The sequence below is a fragment of the Pseudoliparis swirei genome, chromosome 17 (assembly GCF_029220125.1).
Source record: "Pseudoliparis swirei isolate HS2019 ecotype Mariana Trench chromosome 17, NWPU_hadal_v1, whole genome shotgun sequence".
In the NCBI taxonomy this organism is placed as follows: domain Eukaryota; kingdom Metazoa; phylum Chordata; class Actinopteri; order Perciformes; family Liparidae; genus Pseudoliparis; species Pseudoliparis swirei.
In genome coordinates this window covers 10,887,833-10,907,091 of record NC_079404.1, presented here as the reverse complement: position 1 = coordinate 10,907,091, position 19,259 = coordinate 10,887,833, and the positions used below count along the sequence as shown (strand labels likewise).

Genomic DNA, 19,259 nt, shown 5'->3' with positions numbered 1-19,259 from the left:
TTAATGTTGCGTTTAAATATTGTATATGGTATATTTTCCTCAACTTCAGTCCTTTCCTTTAATCTCGCGCCCACTTCCCGCGAGAGTTTGCGATTACGTTTGCGGAAGTTTACATTCCGTTTGGAAAAACGTGTTGTCCGTGGATGCTGCGAGTAGATCCTCCTCGGTTCATGCAGCGTCGCAGAGCTTCAACATGTTTTCCGTGTTAATTAACGCGGTCCTGTCCAGCTCTCCTGACTACGACATCTTGTTCGAGTCGCTGACCTGGCCGAGTGACTCATGGCCGGCGACGGAGCGAGTGGAGGCGCTGACAGCTTTCATTGAAGTACTCGGACCCGTTCTGTCCGAGTCGGACACTACTGCGCTTACAGCAGCGAAAAGAACATACATTGTCGATCAGATAAACTCTGTGGTTTGGAACCAGTGCCTCCCTCTTCTCGCCAAGGTGTCAACGGAAGCCGGCCAAGGCATGCGGTGCCGGGAGACTACCGCCGCCGCCTGCAGGCTCGTGAGCGTCTGTGTCCCGCTGTGTGACGATGCCGTGCCGGGCCGACTGGCTCTGTCGGTCCTGCCGTCGCTCCAGCTGTCGGAGGAGGAAGCGCCCGGTCCGGGACGACTAGGTGTGGAGGTTGCCAGTGAAGTCATGGCTGCCCTCCTGCCTTCTCTGTCCGCGGACGAGCAGCTCACGCTCACCATCCTGTCCTCTGCCTTGTCCTGCATCAAAACGCTCCCGGATGCGCTGGTCTCTAAAATCACAGTCCGGCTTCTCTTGACTGTCCTGAAATGCTGCAGCGGTGCGAGGTTAACGAGCGTCCTGCAGCTGATCCTGGAGGACATGTGCCGCTGGCACTCTGCTGACCGCACACCTGTCGTCACGGAGCGGACACTGCTGTGTCTGACCGCGCTGTCGGACCACCTGCTGAAGCCTCGCAGCCCGCCGCCCTCCTCGGCCTGTGACCTCGACCCTCGTCTGTCCGCCCAGTTCTGGAGGATGGTTCAAGATGGACTGACTCACAGAGACTGCGTGTCACGAAAGAGGGCGTTGTACCTGCTGAAAATGTGCGTGTCCCTGTCAGAGGAGGAGGGGTTGGACTGCCCTCTCTCTCCATCAGAGGAAGGTAGAACATGCTCAGATGTGCTGACACAATACTGGTGATGTTTTGTTTGGTTTTCTCAACTTTCTGTTGGTGGGTGGGGTCGGGGGCGGATTGTTGCAGGTGACCTCTTGTTCAAATGGGCCCCGAGCAGGAGTACGTTGCTGAGAGAGTTCTGGGAGGACTACGCACTGGTGATGGAGACCCTGGAGGAAAACCAGGTAGACAATCCCACATGTCTGTTGGTTTGCCACCAGTTCATGAATAAGAATCGTGACACAGTTTTGTCATCTTGCTCGTCTCTGTTTTGTTTTCCGCTGCAGATTCATATCGTCCGGCCAGTTCTTAACAGAATAGACACATTGATCCAAACAACAGTGAATGATAGTCAAGGTAACGCTAAACTTAGGTAATATAATGAAATAATTTGATTTATATATATATATATATAATGTTTGTGTTTATGATTTTTTGGAAATATTTGTTTTACAGCCTTCTCTAGCAAATTACTTGCTTATTTCAGATATTTTTGTTTTGGTGGAGGTCAGATGAAGTGATGCAGCTGTTGTTATAACTTTGATTAAATAGGGATGAGTCCCAACCTTTTAACCAATCGGGCTGAACTGATCCCAATAACTTTTTCATCAACTACTGACAATTTCACAAACACACTTTCTATTGTCTCATTACAACCACTTGTCAGAAATGCTTTGTGTTTAAATTGCAAACTTATTATTCACTTAAAAATATAACAAAGGTAATTTCCGAGAACCACAAAGTGATTTACCTGGTAGTCTGCAGTTCTCTTTTTTTATCAGTGCTCTGTCTGTCGCAGCTTCAGGGCAAGTCTTCTTCCACCCCTCCTGGCTGCTGTGTGTGTACCAGCGGATGTTCCACAGTGAGAATAAATCCCTCATGAGAGAGGGAGTGTGTCACCTACTCGAGCTGCAGGCCCTCCAGCTGCCAGCCTTTGCGTTGTCCTTTTCTCAGGTACAAACTGCGACACAATCATTTCAATGTGATTCAGACGTATTCATTCAATGCCACATAAATCATGAGTGCAAACTCTTCTGCTGCTTTGCTCCTCAGTTCATCGTTGGCCCTTTTATGGAGGTTCTGTCTGAAAGGTCACTCTTTCACAAGTGAGTGTTTGAAATCGAAACGTCAGGACACGAAATGAAAGCGGCGGGCTCTGTGTAGTTATGTCATTATCATAGTATTTGAGTGTTTCTGCACCAGGCCTCATGAACCCATAATCTGTCCACACGCAGGTCCGTTGGGCAGAGTGTCGGAGAGTGCCCTGAGCTCGGGGCTAAACTGCAAGTCTTCATGACCACCTTTTTTACCAGTTTACCCTCGGAGCATAGAGGTACGGGGAATCAGACGCTGCATAGAATACATGTCAACAAAAGCTCTGACTCGCGTCTCGTGGATAAAAGTAATAATTGCCCGTCTCTTGCTTCGAAAGGCCGCATGTTGCTGCAGATGATTCAGCAGCTGTGCTCGAAGCACTGGTGTGCGGCACCCCTCCTCTTCCTCGCCCAGGCTCTATCCAAACTGCCTCCAGGTCCACTACTGGGGATCGAGGGGCTCTCTGCTCTCAGGTAACCGTCATGGATACAGTTGCACAGACGGTGTTGTAGCTTGTCATTGAAGCTCATTTGACCCGCTGTGTTCTCCAGGGAGGTGCTGCGCTGCACCATGATCACTCATCAGGTCCTGCTGAGAGGAGCCGCTCAGTGCTTCTTGCTGAATAGCGTTCTCCGTCTCACAGAAGTGGTAGGACATGAATAATTTACATAGTATCAAAATAACTGGGACACCTTATCACTTAATATGACAGCGCTGTTGTAAACAGTATGATGATCATTATGTTCATTGTTCTTTGTCTCTTAAAAGTACCTGGCATTTTATTACTTATGTTAATATGCTATTAAGTTTCTTTTGGTCAATGGTGGTGAGGGTCAAGTTATGACCACACAGGTGGTCTGCTATAGCGCAGAAAATCGATTAATAACCATTTTGTTTCTCAATTAATTAATGGCGAAAGGAAACGTCTCCAACAAAATGAAAACATGTGACAAACAAATGAAAAGTGCTTTGTCAAAAGGAGATTCATCTGATCTCTACCAGAAATATGCTCAGTAATACTACAAACTTCAGCATTACAAATGTCAAGTTTAATTAATTCCTCCAAGTCTCAACAAAGACCCAAACTCTAACTCGCCGTAGGGCATTTATGTTTCATTGTAAGGTGTTTATATTATTTTGTCCAGCCCCTGTGATTTCAGACATAGCATTAAAGTCAGTGAACTGCAGAATTTAAATATCTCATTTCAGAGCGCAGTGACCCTTGACGATGTTTTTAGTTTCCTGGTGCATTTTCATGCAGACGAGTCACTTTCTAGAAGGACGCAGATTTGGGATCAGGTACGATGTGTTGGAGACATTTAAAGGAACATTTGGCCGCGTTAAGATGAGACATTAGGGAAGTTGTAAAATTGACTCATTTCTACCATACGTATTTGTGGCATTGTTGCAGTTGTGTGCCTGGCTGTCAGACAATGAGGGCAGCTTCAAGCCCAGGATTGTGGACGGAGAATGCACAAAGAAAGAAACTGTAAGAGGATATGTTCAAAGCGAGATGCTCTCTTATCTCCGAGTCCCAGCTAGCTTGGGTAAGTCTGAAGTGAGACTGTCATAGATTAAGAGAAGGATTCTATATGTGAGTAGGATAAGTTGGTTTAAGTTGGTTTCCTCCGCTCTTCAGGTCTCAGCGAGAGGCTGCCCGACTCCAGAGAGGCTGATCAGTTGGCCAGGGCCGTACTTCTGTGTGTGGACATGGAACGGAATCGTACCGAAGCAGAGATGGGCACCACTCTGGAGGCACTGCTGTCTCCCCTGCTGGACACCTTGAGCAGAGTCGGCACCAACATCTACCTGCCACTGCGTAAGAGCGACAAGAGCCTGCAGCTCGTGCTTCAACTGTTTCAGCTTGGAGGAACACCGAGCTGTGAGCGCGTCGGAGGGGATCAAGGTTCGTGTTGACAACGCTGATCCATTTGTTATGGCGGACAAGTCCCAATCGAGCATAAGCAGTAGCTACAGTGGATGTATAGGTGAACACATCGTTATACATCTACTCCCAACTCTTGTGTTCATGTCTCATATCAATTTGTTATGCAAGATGCCAAGTGAAATATTTTTTTTGAAAAGTATCTTTGTGCTTTCGGACATTTAACAAACTTATACTTAGAGCTGCTTGTAGATGTAGAGTACTCTAATAATAATCCCTTCATCCATATATTTCATAATTTACCATGGATTTAGTCTCTATTCCTTTCTTGTTCAGTTTTTGAAAAAGAAGACCTTCATAATATAATTTAGTCCAGCTCGTGTCACATCTTGGCTCTTTGCAATTGATGTCCTTTATTAATTCTGCTTACATTCTCAGAGCACTTTGAGAGCACAAGTCAAACTTAACATTTCTTTGCGTCTTCAGTATGCTTCTAGTATTTCCTGACGTGGTTTTATATATTGAGTGGCTCAGGACTATGTGACATTCGTCTCTTCCCACTCTAATTTCCACAGTGGACAACGTGACGGTTGCCATGGAGAGGCTAATTTTTAAACTTGTCCATCCAATCCAGGAGTTTATCTTGAGGCGGCTGCTGGGAGAGCTGCAGGAGGTAAACGCCGACTTCAATTGGCATACATTGCCCACGTGGCTGGCTCTGACATGTGCTGTTCTCTTTCCAGCTGTTTGATGTGGAGCGGGCAGAACTGTATCTGTGTGTCCTGAGGCAGATGGTGATCCTATACCGTTCTACACCACAGCACCACAGTCACATCCAGCAGTCCTATTTCCCTAAACTCATCAAGTACAGCCTCAAAGTTCTGCAAGAACCAAACCAGCAGGTGCAAATCTCAGGCAGGAATATTCTAACAAATCTGTTTGGTTGCTTGATGATGTAACACAGATTGCTTTTCCATTGTCAGATCCCCTCTGTGGCAAACCAGGTAGCTAGAGCAGTCGCTATGGCATCCCTGGCTACGGTTTGTGGTCTCGTGGATTCGGAAGTGATTGACATGCAATCGGAGACCATTTCTGCTCTGAAATCACTGAATGGCCACTTCTACAATCTAGTGTCATCCTCCTGTCAAAGTCTGGAGAACTTAAATAAACGACTGCACAAACCGCAGACGGGCGACGGTTCGAGGTCAGTGAAAGTCTGTTTAGAGTACTCGGTAAGCCTTAACGTGTACAGTAAATAAACACCAGACCGGCATTGGTACAGTTAAAGTTCATTCTTTTCATTAGTGATGCCGGAGAGCGGGGCCTCCTGCTGCAGGACTGGGGACGCATAGCCGCCAATTTTATGCGGGACCAGTGGATCTGTCTGAGCTTCCTGATGAAGGCTTTTGGGATTCCTGAGTCTGTAGAAACTTCCAACGACTCCGAGACTCTCGAGGCGGCTCTGAGCTGCGGCGTGGAGGCTCTGGCTCTGCTGCCCAGTGACCTGGTTCTTCCTGTGCTCACCTTTATAGAGACAGTGCTGCCACAAGTGAGTCCCAAAGTAAATTTCGGTCAGATTTAAGGTGCAACAAGGAGTTCCTCGCAGCTGCAGTCTAAACAATCTCTTTCAATAACTTATTTAATATCGGATAAAGTGGGATCTGATGAAGTGTCTTGTTCGATGTCTGGATCCCAGTTACTACTTCATGACGAGCCCATGTGTGTGGAAGCTGTGACTCTGAGCTGGGAGCTGGTGCAGGAGCTGAGCACCAACGCCCATGACTTCTGGCCGGCCCTTAAAGGCTTCATCTCCATGGCCTTCCACCGTAAGCTGCTCGAGCTGACGGACACTTCTGCTCCGACGCTTCTGGCCGCCTTGAAACAGGTGATTCCGATCAGGCTGGTTGACTTGGAGAGGAAGACTGGTGCACTTTCAGCAATACATTTTCGATAACACAATACATGTATGTGTGATGCGATTGTTTTTTTTTTTAATAGATTGCCACCGAGTTGATGGAGCTGTCTCAGTCGAAGAGCGGCGTGTTCGGTGTGCTGCTTCAACACTGCTGTGAGACATGGCTGCCCACGGACCGAGGCAGCGCCGACACTGTGTTTTCTAGTGTTTTCAGCCACATCAACATACTTACAGAGGCATGTGTCTATGGACCAGTGTTCAGGAGAGATCAGCGGTAACTCAAAACGGCATTTCTCAGATTTGTTCAATGGTTTTTCCGGGCTTTTTTAATTTTATTTTTATTTTTAAAGGCTCATTCAGGATGTCCAAATGTATGTGGAGCGACTCGGTGAAGAGTGTGCTGCCAATGCTGCAGTTACGAGGTGAGCTGCAGTTCTCCATGGAGCAATCTGTGTTCTCCTTTGTGGCTGTGATTTCAGATTGTACCACCAGAGGTCTCCTTTGGTGTGCACATGTTTTCACTCTTCAACTTGTATGTTCCAGTGATAACAGGGACGACCAGTTTCCCCGCACATGTGTCCTCGCTTTCCTCAGCCACCTGGATTCCTCCAATCTGCAGCATGAAAGACTGATGGAGGAACTAATTATGGATTTGTTAAAAAGGGTAGGCTGTCTTCGGGAAGTGTCACAAACGGATTTATCGTGTTAATATTATCCCAATTTCATGTATTTATGTATACAAAATCAAAGAAAGAATTATATAATTTATAATCAACCATTCACACAAGTCTTTAAACCAACCATTTAACTGTCATAGCATATCATGTTTTTTTTCTAAAAATTAACAACAACTCAGTTATTGCCAGTCTGAAGGATTCATGTCCCTTTTATATATTGATTTTTGTTTTCATCTGAAAACAGTTTCCGGAGATGTTGATCATGACATTGTATATATTGCAACCGTAAAATATCACAACATCTCTCCTAACTTTCTGATCTCTAACAAAATGTAATGCTATGTTCATGTTTTGCAACAAATACTTGTTGAATTGCATTATTATGATAATAGGTAAAGCATCAGTTACAGCTCATTTCACACTGAACCCCATTTATCTATTATCTCCTTCGCCCTCTAGGATAATGACATATCAAGGTCAAAAGTGCGTTACTATAGCAACTCCCTGCAACATCGTGTCAAAAACAGATTATGGCAAACAATGCTGCTGTTGCTGCCCAAACTCAGAGAGGTAAGACAATTACAATCACACAGGAAATAACCACTTAGATACTGACTGTGTGTGTGTGTGTGTGTGTGTGTGTGTGTGTGTGTGTGTGTGTGTGTGTGTGTGTGTGTGTGTGTGTGTGTGTGTGTGTGTGTGTGTGTGTGTCTGTGTGTCTGTGTGTCTGTCTGTCTGTCTGTCTGTCTGTCTGTCTGTCTGCGGGCGCGCGTGTGTGCAGGAGTTTGTTGCCACTTTGCTGAACTGTGTGTTTGAAGCTGGATTCTGCAGCAACCACGCCTCAGTCAAATACCAGATCGAGTGGATGATGATTCTGATCCTCGTCCACTACCCACATCATATTGACAGCTTTTGGGCGTGCTTCAACCGGGTGAGCTAACCACTCGGGGGACCCACCTACCAGAAAATATGGCGTTGTGATTGAAATTGTTAAATTCTTATGTGGTTTTTTTTCTGCACAGGATCATGACAAGACCAAGACAAGCATCTGCACCTTCTTGTCAGTCCTGATACATTTCAATGTCATCATCCCCCACCTTCAGGACAAGGTGAAGCCGTTGATGATTTTTCTCCATTTAACATACCTACAAGATCTCTCTCCCTGTGTGTGTTAAAGGGTGTGCATCTGCGTAAAGCCCTGGACATCATTCTGCAGTGGTGTTTCAACCATAACTTCAGTGTGCGTCTGTATGCCTTACTGGCCCTAAAGAGGGTGTGGAGCCTGGCTGGGGTCCTGATAGAGGAAGGGGCTGCTGGGTTGGGGGGGCTGTCCATTGTGATCGAGGCCTGTCTGAACCAGGCCGAGGCCATGCAGAGCACCGGGTGAGAGTGGAACAGCTCCAGCAATTACAAAAAGTATTTAAAAAGTGTGTTCATGTATTCATTTGAGTATGTATTTGTTCCTTCACGATTTAGAAATGCCAAAAAGAACTGGACAAGGATTCAGGAGCACTTCTTCTTCGGTGCCTTTCACCCTGTCAGGGATTACAGTGTCGAGGTTTGCTCGTATGTTTCTGCTCAACGAACTAAGCCAGCTAGAATACGGCATCACGGTGTCACATACAAACTTGTTTTCCATCTATGTTTTTCTCTGCTAGACCATATTCTATACGTTACCCAGTCTGTCAGAGATGGCTGATGATGAGTGGATTCCACCCTGGAAGTTTGAGAAAGGGTTACGTTTCCCTGAAAGTCCATCGTTTCCTTTGAGAAATCCTGTTCCTGACCTGAGCCGGCTCCAGCCCGGAGACTGGATCCAGCAAGACAAAGGTAGAGTAGCCTCCTTAACAAGCAGCAGGACTACTTGATATAACATTCATTGATCTCTGATTGAGTGGCCGTGGTGTTGTATCTCCCAGGCGAGCAGAGTAAGGAGGAACGCTGGGCCGAGGTGCAAAAGAAGATCACTCCCTGGAGGTTGGGGATCCAGGAGCAGGAGTCTGAACTTCAGCTGGTTCCTCAACAGAGAGCCGCTCGACTGGGCAGACTGCACGGGGCCCTGCTGGTGGTGGCCTCACTCATTGACAAGCCCACCAATCTAGGAGGTTAGCAGCACCTCTTCTCTACACTTCCATCTTGACTTCTTCGTCTGCAAATTATGTAAATGTTTTCAACTTTCTCCATCATTCGTGCAATGTTGTAAAGAACTAACGTTACAGGCTTTTGCTCAGTTTCACACGATGATCTGAGCAAAGAGGTCAAACACAGCTGCCACTAAAACCAATCACTTGAGCCCTCTAATCAGGTAAAGCTCAGTTTAGACAGGGAGTGCCCGGCTCTAATCACAGACACTCCCGTTTTATATTCTCTGCAAGTGTACTCGTTTGCTTTTGTCTCGGATGATAAGGGGCTGAATCAATCAGAATTTGTTTATAGAGGAAAAGATCCATTTGCAAGACCAATATTGATACTGGCTGATGGAAGCAAGAACATTAGCTTGGCAGTTCTGTCAATATTTTACTTGAAATTGCCCTCTCAGTTGCCACATACAGACACACCTTTGTATATCTGTCTGTGCCCATGATGATGGACCGGTGCCATTTCTTTCTGAGTCATCGCTGCCAAATAAAATGATTTTAAAAAGTCCCCTTCCTGCTTTTAGACGTCAGTGTATTTCTTTCCAAAATATTGTGGGGATATTTCCGTTGATATTCCGATGCCACGTTGTCCCCGTGTGTGTTGGTGTGTCGTTGCTTCAGGTCTGTGCAGGACCTGTGAGATCTTTGGGGCCAGCGCTCTGGTTCTGGACAGCCTCCGCCACGTCAGTGACAAACACTTTCAATCCCTGAGCGTCTCGTCTGAGCTGTGGCTTCCTCTGTTAGAGGTAAAGGGTATACAACAACCTCGCCTCTTACTCTCGTGATCATGATGTTGACTGTCTATAAGTTTCCCCCCACGGAACAAATGGATGCTGAAGCAACTGCAGCCAGTAGCTGTAGCTTTCCTCAAGGCTTTCTTAAAAAGAAAATGTGTCTTTCTGTATTATGGTTTCAATAACTAAATAAACTTCTGCGGCTGTGTTTCTTGGTCGTGATCTGGACAAATTCTAATGCATTAACGTTTTAGGAGTTACATGTTTAGGAACAATCTCCTTTTCTCCTTTCGAATTGGTTGATGCTAAATGCTTCAGCCAAGCTCCTCCTTTAGTCCTCAATGTTGAGCTTTCTGTCTCTCTGAAACCTGCCGATACCCTGATGCTCATCCATGAGCACCTGTTCATCTTCTGTCTGGAGCAGAACAAGTGAACACCTGTGATCTGGATGAGGTCACAGTGTAACAGGCTCGCTGATTTTCACAAATGTTGCCGTGAAAAATGTATTGGATCTCTAAGATTCTGAACTGTATCTGTTCATCAGGTGAAGCCGGTGGAGCTCAGTGACTTCCTGCAGGTGAAGAAGAGTGAAGGGTACTGTATTGTTGGCGTGGAGCAGACGGCCAACAGCCGGAGCCTCCAGGACTACCAGTTCCCCGAGAAGACCCTGTTACTTTTGGGGTATGTTTCCGAAGCATGTATGCTTTTTAAGGTTTGGGGATGTAAACAAGAGGGCTGCCCCTATAATGAATAGCCACCTTAATATGTCGGAGGCTTTGGGTGCCCTAGTGAACCTGGGAGCTGTGTTGACGGGATCAGTAGCTCCTGCTTTGTTCTCCCAAGGCAACGCGGTGCCAGGGGAGCGATTCACTGACCTCGTATGACTTAGAAAGGAGCTGTAGCGTCTTGCCTGTTGAAGGGAAACCGGGTGCCCTCTTCCAGAGCCAGACCTGGGAGGGTGGTTTGCCGACAATGGCCAGTCCGTGACACATTGGGCTCGGCTGGGCACAGCCCTGAAAATGTCCATGGAGCTGCCGCCGTCTGGTCCCACCACTCGCAGGGACAAGCGTTGGTTGATGTGCATTGTGAGCCAGGCGGCAGCCAAAGAGACCTCGGCATGCCGGCCCCCGGCATCGCGGACTGGCTTCAGGGACACGGATCGTCATCTCTCAAAAAGCAATTTTAGGAACTCCTGAACCAGGCAAACATGTCTTTCCTGGCAGTGATTGAAGTCTTTGGGGAAGAACCATTCATATCTTTGGCAAAGGTCACTGAGGTAGTCAAAAAGCTCCTCGAACATGAGGCGCGAGGGTCGAATGAGGTATTCTCAGATGCTCTAGGCTAAGGACATTGGGCTGTGGAAAATTGTGGATACAAGTGTGTGAAATGAGCCCCCATCGTGGGGTGGCTGGTTCCAGCCTAAAGGTGCGTTCACACCAAAAGCGAAACTATTTTTTGCGTCGCCCAAAATGCGTGAGTTTACTCGCTCGACCGTTCACCGTGTTCAAGCCATAGGCGTCGAGACACTCCGCGAGGGGCGGGGCTTGTCTCGTCTCCGTAAAGACCGTTATCATCTCCTTCATCCACCAGAATAACTCGCCACTAGTTCTGCTTTATATTTGTTGTGGACATCCCACACACTTAACGCCCTCGTGTTTGGGTTCATGACATCACCCGTAGGCTCACTCAGCTCGGTCAAAATGCGCAGCTGTTCGCCCCAAACGTGCCGCCCGGAAAAATATTGCGTCTATCGCAGCCACAAGCGTCTGTACGTTAACTTTTCATGGGATTTGGTCGCGCAAAAAAATAGTTTAGCTTTTGGTGTGAACGCACCTTTAGAGATGAGTGAGGAGCTCGGAGTCGAGCCGCTGCTGTCGTGTTGAAAGGGACCAGCTAAGGTGGCACATGGACCACTCCTTTTAGAGGTTTTCCGGGCACATCCAACTGGTAAATTGGAAGGACCATGTCCCTCGTCTGACCTGGGAACGCTTTACACCGGAAGAGCTGGGGAACATTGCTGGGGAGAGGGAGCTAAGCCTGCATAAGTGGAAAGATAATTGCTCGACCGGCCACCGTTTCTGGTTTCTGGTGTGTTTTTGAAGTTGATTTGTTATTTTTCCCCCTTGGCCTTTTGCCTTCCAGGAAATGAATTGCAGTCTCATGCCACATGGGGACAGATAGACTGGGTCGTGTACAAGCTGTCTCATCAAGTCAAGCCGAACCAACTCCTGCTGCAGTGTATATTTTGCAGTATTTCATACCAGCAGCATGAACAGAGGTTTGACCGCATTAAATAGTCATTTGTTCATCAGTGAGGGGACCGACTCCCAATCCGTTAAATCAGCACAAAATGCACGCCTCTGTCTTCCCATGCCCCTGTGTGACTTTCACTCTGATAACGGTGTGAGCTGACGACGCTATTAATGTCATCTAACCGGTTTAGAGTGTTTCCCTGCGGGGCCTGCGCCTCTCCTCTCTACGGCGGACCCGTCGGGGCATGCTGGACTGTAATTGGCTCTCCCCGAGGAGGAGAAGGCAGGAAATAAATGACACCAACCAATAGAAGCAGTGTGATGACGGCAGCAGAAAGACGTTAACCTTCATCCCGTGTCGTTTGAGTTGTGATTCTTCCCTGTGGCCTTTATCCGATTCATTAAACCGTCTGCAGCGACTCCGAAGTGAACACGACTGTCGTTCTAAGCTCGTGCAGTTTGTGACTGCAGCGTGACTCAGTCGTCTCACCGCAGCCGGTCTGCCAGCAAACGGAGATATTAACATGTCTCACGTCTGTTAGGTGTCCTGTTTTGTTTGACCCTGTTCGGTCCCAGAGGTGCGAGTAGTGCTGGTGGCACGTGAGCCGACTCCCGAGTGCCCTCACAGCCGTTCTCTCCCCAGCACAGGACGACCAGCTCTAATCTCCCATCAGGCCGCCGTTATCTCACCCAGTTGCTCTCGCTCTAAATGTAGCTCAAGTCAGGCTTTCTTCCTGTGTGCCGCCCTCTGTGCACTCGCCAAACTCCTAACCGCTTGGTGTTTGCTCTGCATGGCCCGTGTTGCTGGGCGGTCGATACTCGCATGGTTACAGTTTGAATTGCTCTTGGACTTGAGCTCTTGAACCATCTGTATGAACATCTTAATTGTGGAAATGATGAAGGATTTAGTTGGCTGCTCCTGTTGTGGTTCTTTGGAAAGCATCATCAAGCCAAATGAAAGCCGAAATAAGAAAGATCCATGTCCGTAACTCGTTGGATTGTTGTACATATGATACACATCAGGGGTAAACTGAGAGAAGAGAAGGCTCCATCAGATGTGAAGAAGTCGATGTTGCCTTATTGCCCACAGGATGCTCGTTCCAATGCATGTCTTGCTGTGGGATTTATTTTCATGGCATTTTATTTTCATTTTTGACGAAGCACAGAAATGCACCTAAAATGTATCTTTTGTGGTTAAGATTAATACCACTCTCTTGTCTGAGCCAGCCACCACTTGGCTTCGACTGGAGATGAGAGACAAACTAAAGATAACAAACGAGACCCACCAGTACCTGCACATCCTGTGTCTTTGTCCCACTCTCGTGTCGTGTTCTTCTCTTTTCCTCCTTGCAGCAATGAACGAGAAGGAATTCCTGCCAATTTACTTCAAATGTTTGACGTGTGTGTGGAGATCCCTCAACAAGGGGTCACCCGCTCCCTCAACGTGCATGTGAGCGCTGCCCTGCTGATCTGGGAATACACACGGCAACACCTCACCTCTGGCTCGGCTGAAGTCGACTCAAAAGCCCAAAACTGAAGAGGAAACCCGCAGCGCAGCGCCGTGGACATGCCATCCGAACTCCTTTGAAGAGGAAGTGTCTTGTTTATATGAAAATTAGTGTCTGGACTGTAATGTCCACACCCAGGAAACTATTACATGTAATCATGTATAACAGCTACGTTTGTGTTTTCATTGCAGTTTGGAATTTTAAATCATTTTTTTGATACGGTTGAATAAATCAAATTTTGACACTTTCATGTATTTTTCATTTATTGTGGCGAGAGATCGCCTCGACCAGGGAAGCAGTGAGGGGGTTAACATGTGTTGAGCAGGTTGTTGGAGCGTCCTCCTCCCTCCCTCCCAGAGAGAAGGAGCCGGTTCACCTGGAGACGGGCCGACCAGCGGGGAGCAGATGGAGAACATTTGATCACGCGTTTGTTTTTCCGTCAAGTCCCGCTCGTCATGTGAGGATCGCCGTGGTGTTCGGCTGGGACATGGACGACCTGGACGGCTCCTGGTCGGTGTCCCTGCGGGCGGCAGCAGCGGTCAACGCGAGCTGGACGGAGGGCGCGGGGGTCGGTGTGTCCAGGCAGACCCGGCTGGTCCTGGAGATCCTCATGGTGCTGATGTGTGTGTGCGCGGTGGCAGGTAGAGGCTGGAACCGTCACTTCTTCTTTATTTGAACAAAATGTCCCGCTTTAAGTCTCCAAAGATAAACTGACCACAGGCCGACAGTTACAGACAAAGATATTCTGCATTGTGTTTCTTTGTTCCATCAGCTCAACATCGCATAATGTAGTGAGCAAATTATTCGGTCTGCACTAATAGAAGATTCTTAATATCTTGTGTTGGTTAAAATGCCCTATTTGACATTTTGGCGGTTTTATGGCTCTTTTTAAAAAAAAAAATTGTAACTAATGGCTTCATTAGTGCTTTATACACCATTTACTTATGCTATTAATATAATTCTTGATCCATTAATTCGATTTGTTGGTGCCCGATTATGAAATATCTCTTGGCTGGTGGTCATCCTCGCCCCAGCACGACATTGAATATATCTTTTTTTAGTTCTTCAGTTCATTAACAATACTGAGAAAAGAAGTGCAGAGCTTCTCAGACAAAATTAACTGTTAAAATCAAAAGCTTATTTGACATTTGAAACTACCGGTTCATGGTTTATTTGAAGGACATCTATGACTGCAGGCTTGATGAGTAAATTAAGTCAGAAGCTCTTGGCTTTTAATTATTGACTTTATTGACATTTTAAAGTGCCAAACTGACGGCTAACCATTCCATTTTTCTAATCTTAATTTTCAATATCAGATTCCAATGCCTGAACAGATTAATTAATTACTCCATAATTATCTGCATGAAAAAGAGGACCCTCTAGTTATATTTCTTAAGTGTATGCACGACTTTCAGAATGAACTCGGTCGTTGCCGCTGCGTTCTGCAGTGCTGCATTGTACAATATCAACATAGCTTATTTGTTATGCTTATCTATTTGCTATTTAGAGCAGAGATCAGATTCAGACTGTCCACACTGCTCTGATTCAGTTATTCAATCACAGGTTTACCACCGTGTGTAAACTGTGCTGTATTTCTGTGTAGGTAATATCCTTGTTATTGTTATTGTGGCTGCAACCAAGACTTTCCACTCGGTGACGTCGGTGCTGATCATGAACCTGGCCGTCAGCGACCTCCTGGTGGGCGTCGGAGTGATGCCTTTTGTTGCTTTGTCCATCGTAAACCGTGGCTGGGTGGATTGTACTGTAAGTCTCTTCAGTCCAGTCGTATCAAATGCTTTGTCATCATCATCACGCCTGTTTCCCTTTGGTCCGGTGCGTGTGATGAGATTCTGTCTCTGCCTAACAGGACCTCTGCTTGTACGTGGGTTACACCTCCTCCGTGTACTGCACAGCCTCTGTGCTGACGTTAGCAGCCATTGCCCTCGACCGCTACCACTCCATCATGGACTGCCTGCTCTACAACTCCCGCTGCACCCTGTGGAGGACCTGTGCCGTGGTCCTGTGGATCTGGCTGCAAGCTCTGGTGACCAGTTGTCCTCCGCTGCTGGGCTGGAGCTCCGTCAGCTACGTGGTTCCCATGTTCAGCTGTGCGGTCAACTGGTCCAGCAGTCCCAGCTACACGGCTTTCATGGCTGCCCTGTCTTACCTCATCCCGGCGGCGGTCATCCTCTTCTGCTATGTGAACATTGTCACGGTGGCTCGCAGCCATGCCAGGAGGATTCACACTTTGGAGGACTCTGTCCAGCGCAGCAGGAATCCAAGCTCTGCCTCCGCTCCCGGGGATTCCCCTCGCTGGCCCTGTGGGAGCCTCCACAGCAGCAGCCCGGCAACACTGATTTATCATGTGAGTGGACAGTTTGTGTCCGAGGTCAGCAGAGAGGAGGGGGATTATATCAGCCCTTCTCTCCCTGAGTCGACAGCAGAGCAGAATAGCCCTTCGGCCAGACGTCTGCTCTCCTTCCTGGCTCAGAGCGCCTCCCACCCCCCGCTGCAGAACTCCCATCAGCACCATAACCATCATGGACTGATGCGTCTCTTTCTGGTCATCTTAGCCTTCTTCCTCTGCTGGACACCGTATATTGGCGTGGCCCTAGTTCAGGCCACAGAAACTGCAATCTCGGGCCAGTCCAGCCTCGTCCCCCCCTCTGCTGTGACCTTTTCGTACTGGCTGGTGTTGCTGAACTCTGACATCAACCCGCTGCTGTACGCCCTGCTGAGCAAACGCTTCCAGGGCGCTCTTCAGTGTCTGAAGCAGAAAATAAGAGCGCGTCTGGGGAGCGTGGTGGGCAGGGAAAGGGTGGTCAGAGCAGGGGGAGAAGACGGCAGGAGCAGTGGCCCCTGCACTCTGACCACCACCCATCTGGGTCAACCCTCCAGCTCCGAGAGTTCAACCTGTGATGACGCCAAGTATTCCTCCTCCATTTTTACCGTGAGCACTGGCTTCAAACATCACTCAACCTCCCCGTCCTTCTCGGTGTGGCAAGACGCCAGAGGTGAAGGAAGGCTGGACTGCCTGCAGGTCCCCTCGCAGCCACAAGGGGGCAGCAGATTACCTTTCTCTGCTCTGACCCAGGAGCGCCAGGCCACTTTCTTCTACGGACAGATAACAGTTCGAGTAGAGCATGATGTGTGTTAGTTTAATACCTGCAGATGCCGGGGCAGCAACACTTTTATAGGGCTAACAATTATTTTTATTATTGATTAATTGTTGGTTATTTTCTCAGTTTATTGATTGGTTCTGAAAATATTCACATTTGAGAACCTATAATCTTGATGTTTGGGGGCATTTTCACTTAATGCCTCAAATGATTAATCAATTGTGAAAATAGTTGCCTATTATAGTTATGTCAATCAACTAATTTGGTATTAAAGTAAAATATTAAATATATTAAAAGATTATCTAAATGATTTGCAGATTAATTTCATGTTGATGAATCAAATGATTGTTTCATTTCTAGCAGAGATCACTGCATTTGTTTCAACTCATGTTTCCTGTAGCCATTTACAGTGCTCTCACTGAAACACACAAACCTGGACAGGGAAGTGTATTGAAAAGAAATATTTTATATAGCACATGTGATTACACTTGAAGACACCCAACAGTTGATCTAATAAACTCATCATTTATTCTCTCTAAATAGTTTCTCCTCAAATGTGATAATCATATGTTGCATCTCAGTGTAAAAATCATCATTCCTTACAAAGGTTTACATTTATGTCTTACAATAATTCCAGAGGAATACAATATTATAATGTATTGTCATAGATCATGACAATGGGAAACAGTGCTAATGTTTTCTATTGCAAAAGAAAGAAAAGGCAGTGAAGTGGACTCCAGCTGTATCCACTCACACAGTATGGGCATGCACGTCCTGCAGATGTCTCTCGCTGTCCTCTCGAGGTCAGCAACCAAACGCAAACACATATAAAAAAGTTCTGTAAGATGAGTTAAGAGTTTGTTCCAAAACAACTCAGATGAGTACAAGAAGGATCGTATTAAAGAGTGTCTCTGCAGCAGTCTGGTGTGTAAAAAACTGATGGCACGAGCATGTGTGGTCGAGTGATGTTCATACATTCACAACAAGGCGGAGTTACCACGAGTAGCTTTGCCATGCGCCGGCCTTCGTCCATCTCGGGTTCCTCTTGGTTGTTATCTTGCCTCAGAAATGCGATTGATGGAAACCGATACATTAAGACAGTTTATGATAAAGAGCAGAGGTGGACAAATGGGAGTTAGTCTCATGTGTTAGCACACCTCTTCTCAAGCCACAGGGAGACGTCACTGTTTCTCTTCTACTTCTTTTTGTTCATCGGGCAAAAAATATATATAAGTGATAATTGCTGCAGATTAGTTTGTGTGCATTTACTGTATGTCCAGAAAGTTTCGTGATAACAATGCAAAGGGAGGCTCAGTGATGGCTATGGTGGATGTTCAAAGTTATTAAAGGGGTAGTTCTAAGTTTTCATGTCATAATAAGCTGTTAGTGTGTTTAGTCCATCCAAAGATTTGTATACCCGTCACATTAATGGGCCAGTTAATAGTTTTAAAAGCTTACGGACAATTCAAAACACATTTTATATTATATATGAATGACAATACTTTTCCTGTTCATACATGTATTGCCTATATCGCTTGGTTAATAAACTGTTTTCTGCCGGTGTCTGACAGTGAATGTGTGGTTTTATGGATGGACTGAAAGCGCTCTCACTTTTTGACAAACTAAAATCAACCATCTCATGCATTGAGGACTTCTGCAATAGAGCTTCTGGTTTGAGATCTCTCGTGACTTAACCGTGAGCCGGAGCAATGGCTGTCAGCATCGACGGTGGGAGTTTAGCCCGAGGAAAGCACGTAACTGCAGGAGGCCAATCAGTGTGGCCAAAAAGGATCTGACCTCTCAGGACGGACAGACCGAGAGGAGTTGCAAAAGCTTCTTCGTCTCAGATTGATGCTCAGGTGTTCAGACAAGTCCATTCACACCCGACGAGCTCCGGGACGTCACGGCGTGATGCACAGCTGTGTACAGTGCACGAAAGGCAGGTGTTTGTCATTAAGTTTACACCTGATGGACAGCCTCCCTTTTTTGTTTTCAGGCATTTAGCATTTTAGCCATTCTTCTTTGGATCGTAAAGGTGTGTCCTGTAAATGTGAACGTGTGAATGACAGCGAGTCCGCATGGAGTTAGGCCGGCCTCCACTAAGTTTCTTTTCTTTTTTCTCTGAACTGAAAGATATCAGGCAAGTTGGCAAGTCTTCCCAGGCGCAAGGATGTCGTGAGTCCATGGAATGATGAAGAGCAAAATGAATACATGACCCAATCTTTATCATACCTGATGATCTTTTGGGAAAGAAGGGCAACAATTATTATTGTCCATGTCCATGCACCAACTCTCATAACTTCTGTGTGGAATGGACACAGAACTAATGATACACAGTCGGGGTCTCCTGCATCTCCCCCTTTGACCGAAATGTTACTGATCAGAGGTCAGTCTGAGAAACTTTTTCCAGTCAGGGAGAGTGCAGGTCACCAGACGGGTCAAATGCCCCCGCCTGGGCCTTCCGAGGTGTTAATGTGTCTTCCTCCCGTCGACTGTCTGTGTGTTCGGTGCGTGTTTGCATGGTAACGTGTCATGGAGTCAATGTGCAAACGTTGACATGGAGGTCCTGGCTCGCCCTCTCCAGTTGAGCCCTGTGGTGGCGCCGGCCTCTGCGCTGCCCTCAGCTGGCTCGTCCCGCTTGCGTAGCTTCGTGCTGAGCTGGATGATGCACTGGTCCCAGTCCTCAGGTAGCAGCAGCATGAGGAAGCCCAGGCAAATGATGAACACAGCAATGAGGCGCACTGTGTTGAAGTTAATCTCACACGTGTAGAGGTCTACCACTGTCGAATAGAGATGAAGGAAGGAA

General features: G+C 47.0%; 4 protein-coding genes across 9 annotated transcripts in view; 2 read left to right on the top strand and 2 right to left on the bottom strand.

The window, feature by feature from the left end:
* Window positions 1–19,259, bottom strand: part of LOC130206856 (cilia- and flagella-associated protein 46-like) — a 233,052-nt gene that overhangs the window by 120,402 nt on the left and 93,391 nt on the right. The window lies entirely within an intron of this gene.
* tarbp1 (TAR (HIV-1) RNA binding protein 1) lies at window positions 11–13,581 on the top strand. Of its 2 annotated transcripts, XM_056435038.1 has the most exons (29): window positions 11–1,118; window positions 1,218–1,315; window positions 1,418–1,487; window positions 1,930–2,084; window positions 2,184–2,236; window positions 2,366–2,463; window positions 2,563–2,698; window positions 2,777–2,873; window positions 3,435–3,524; window positions 3,637–3,772; window positions 3,865–4,131; window positions 4,686–4,783; window positions 4,854–5,012; window positions 5,094–5,314; window positions 5,416–5,659; window positions 5,807–5,995; window positions 6,109–6,299; window positions 6,376–6,447; window positions 6,569–6,689; window positions 7,162–7,272; window positions 7,484–7,633; window positions 7,725–7,811; window positions 7,880–8,085; window positions 8,179–8,260; window positions 8,361–8,532; window positions 8,622–8,807; window positions 9,462–9,586; window positions 10,119–10,255; window positions 13,180–13,581. In XM_056435038.1, exons 1-29 carry the CDS (start codon window positions 26–28, stop codon window positions 13,361–13,363), a joined length of 5,028 nt encoding a protein of 1,675 aa, XP_056291013.1. In that variant the 5' UTR covers window positions 11–25; the 3' UTR covers window positions 13,364–13,581. The 2 variants fall into 2 exon arrangements, 1 of the variants encoding a protein (XP_056291013.1); XR_008834191.1 differs by lacking the exons at window positions 9,462–9,586; window positions 10,119–10,255; window positions 13,180–13,581 and having other exon boundaries at window positions 26–1,118; window positions 8,179–8,268; window positions 8,622–8,708.
* On the top strand, window positions 13,719–18,023 carry LOC130206850 (5-hydroxytryptamine receptor 1D). 2 transcript variants are annotated; one of them, XM_056435056.1, is made up of 3 exons: window positions 13,719–13,975; window positions 14,938–15,098; window positions 15,202–18,023. In XM_056435056.1, exons 1-3 carry the CDS (start codon window positions 13,822–13,824, stop codon window positions 16,489–16,491), a joined length of 1,605 nt encoding a protein of 534 aa, XP_056291031.1. In that variant the 5' UTR covers window positions 13,719–13,821; the 3' UTR covers window positions 16,492–18,023. The 2 variants fall into 2 exon arrangements, with proteins under 2 accessions (XP_056291031.1, XP_056291032.1); XM_056435057.1 differs by having other exon boundaries at window positions 13,888–13,975; window positions 14,976–15,098.
* Window positions 16,899–19,259, bottom strand: part of slc35f3b (solute carrier family 35 member F3b) — a 47,172-nt gene continuing 44,811 nt past the window's right edge. For both annotated transcript variants that reach the window (XM_056435058.1, XM_056435060.1), the window contains one exon: window positions 16,899–19,233. In XM_056435058.1, the coding sequence (XP_056291033.1) occupies window positions 18,992–19,233 (242 nt within the window). In that variant the 3' untranslated portion in view covers window positions 16,899–18,991. The remainder of the gene's footprint in view (window positions 19,234–19,259) is intronic.

Excerpts from the sequence above, each read along its gene's own strand:
- tarbp1 (XM_056435038.1), top strand. The coding sequence starts at position 26 with ATGGTATATTTTCCTCAACTTCAGTCCTTTCCTTTAATCTCGCGCCCA. Across the intron at positions 7,812-7,879 it reads TCCCCCACCTTCAGGACAAG|GGTGTGCATCTGCGTAAAGC; the intron begins GTGAAGCCGTTG and ends TGTGTGTTAAAG. Across the intron at positions 8,261-8,360 it reads TCAGGGATTACAGTGTCGAG|ACCATATTCTATACGTTACC; the intron begins GTTTGCTCGTAT and ends TTTCTCTGCTAG.
- LOC130206850 (XM_056435056.1), top strand. The coding sequence starts at position 13,822 with ATGGACGACCTGGACGGCTCCTGGTCGGTGTCCCTGCGGGCGGCAGCA. Across the intron at positions 13,976-14,937 it reads GTGTGTGTGCGCGGTGGCAG|GTAATATCCTTGTTATTGTT; the intron begins GTAGAGGCTGGA and ends ATTTCTGTGTAG. Across the intron at positions 15,099-15,201 it reads GTGGCTGGGTGGATTGTACT|GACCTCTGCTTGTACGTGGG; the intron begins GTAAGTCTCTTC and ends TCTGCCTAACAG.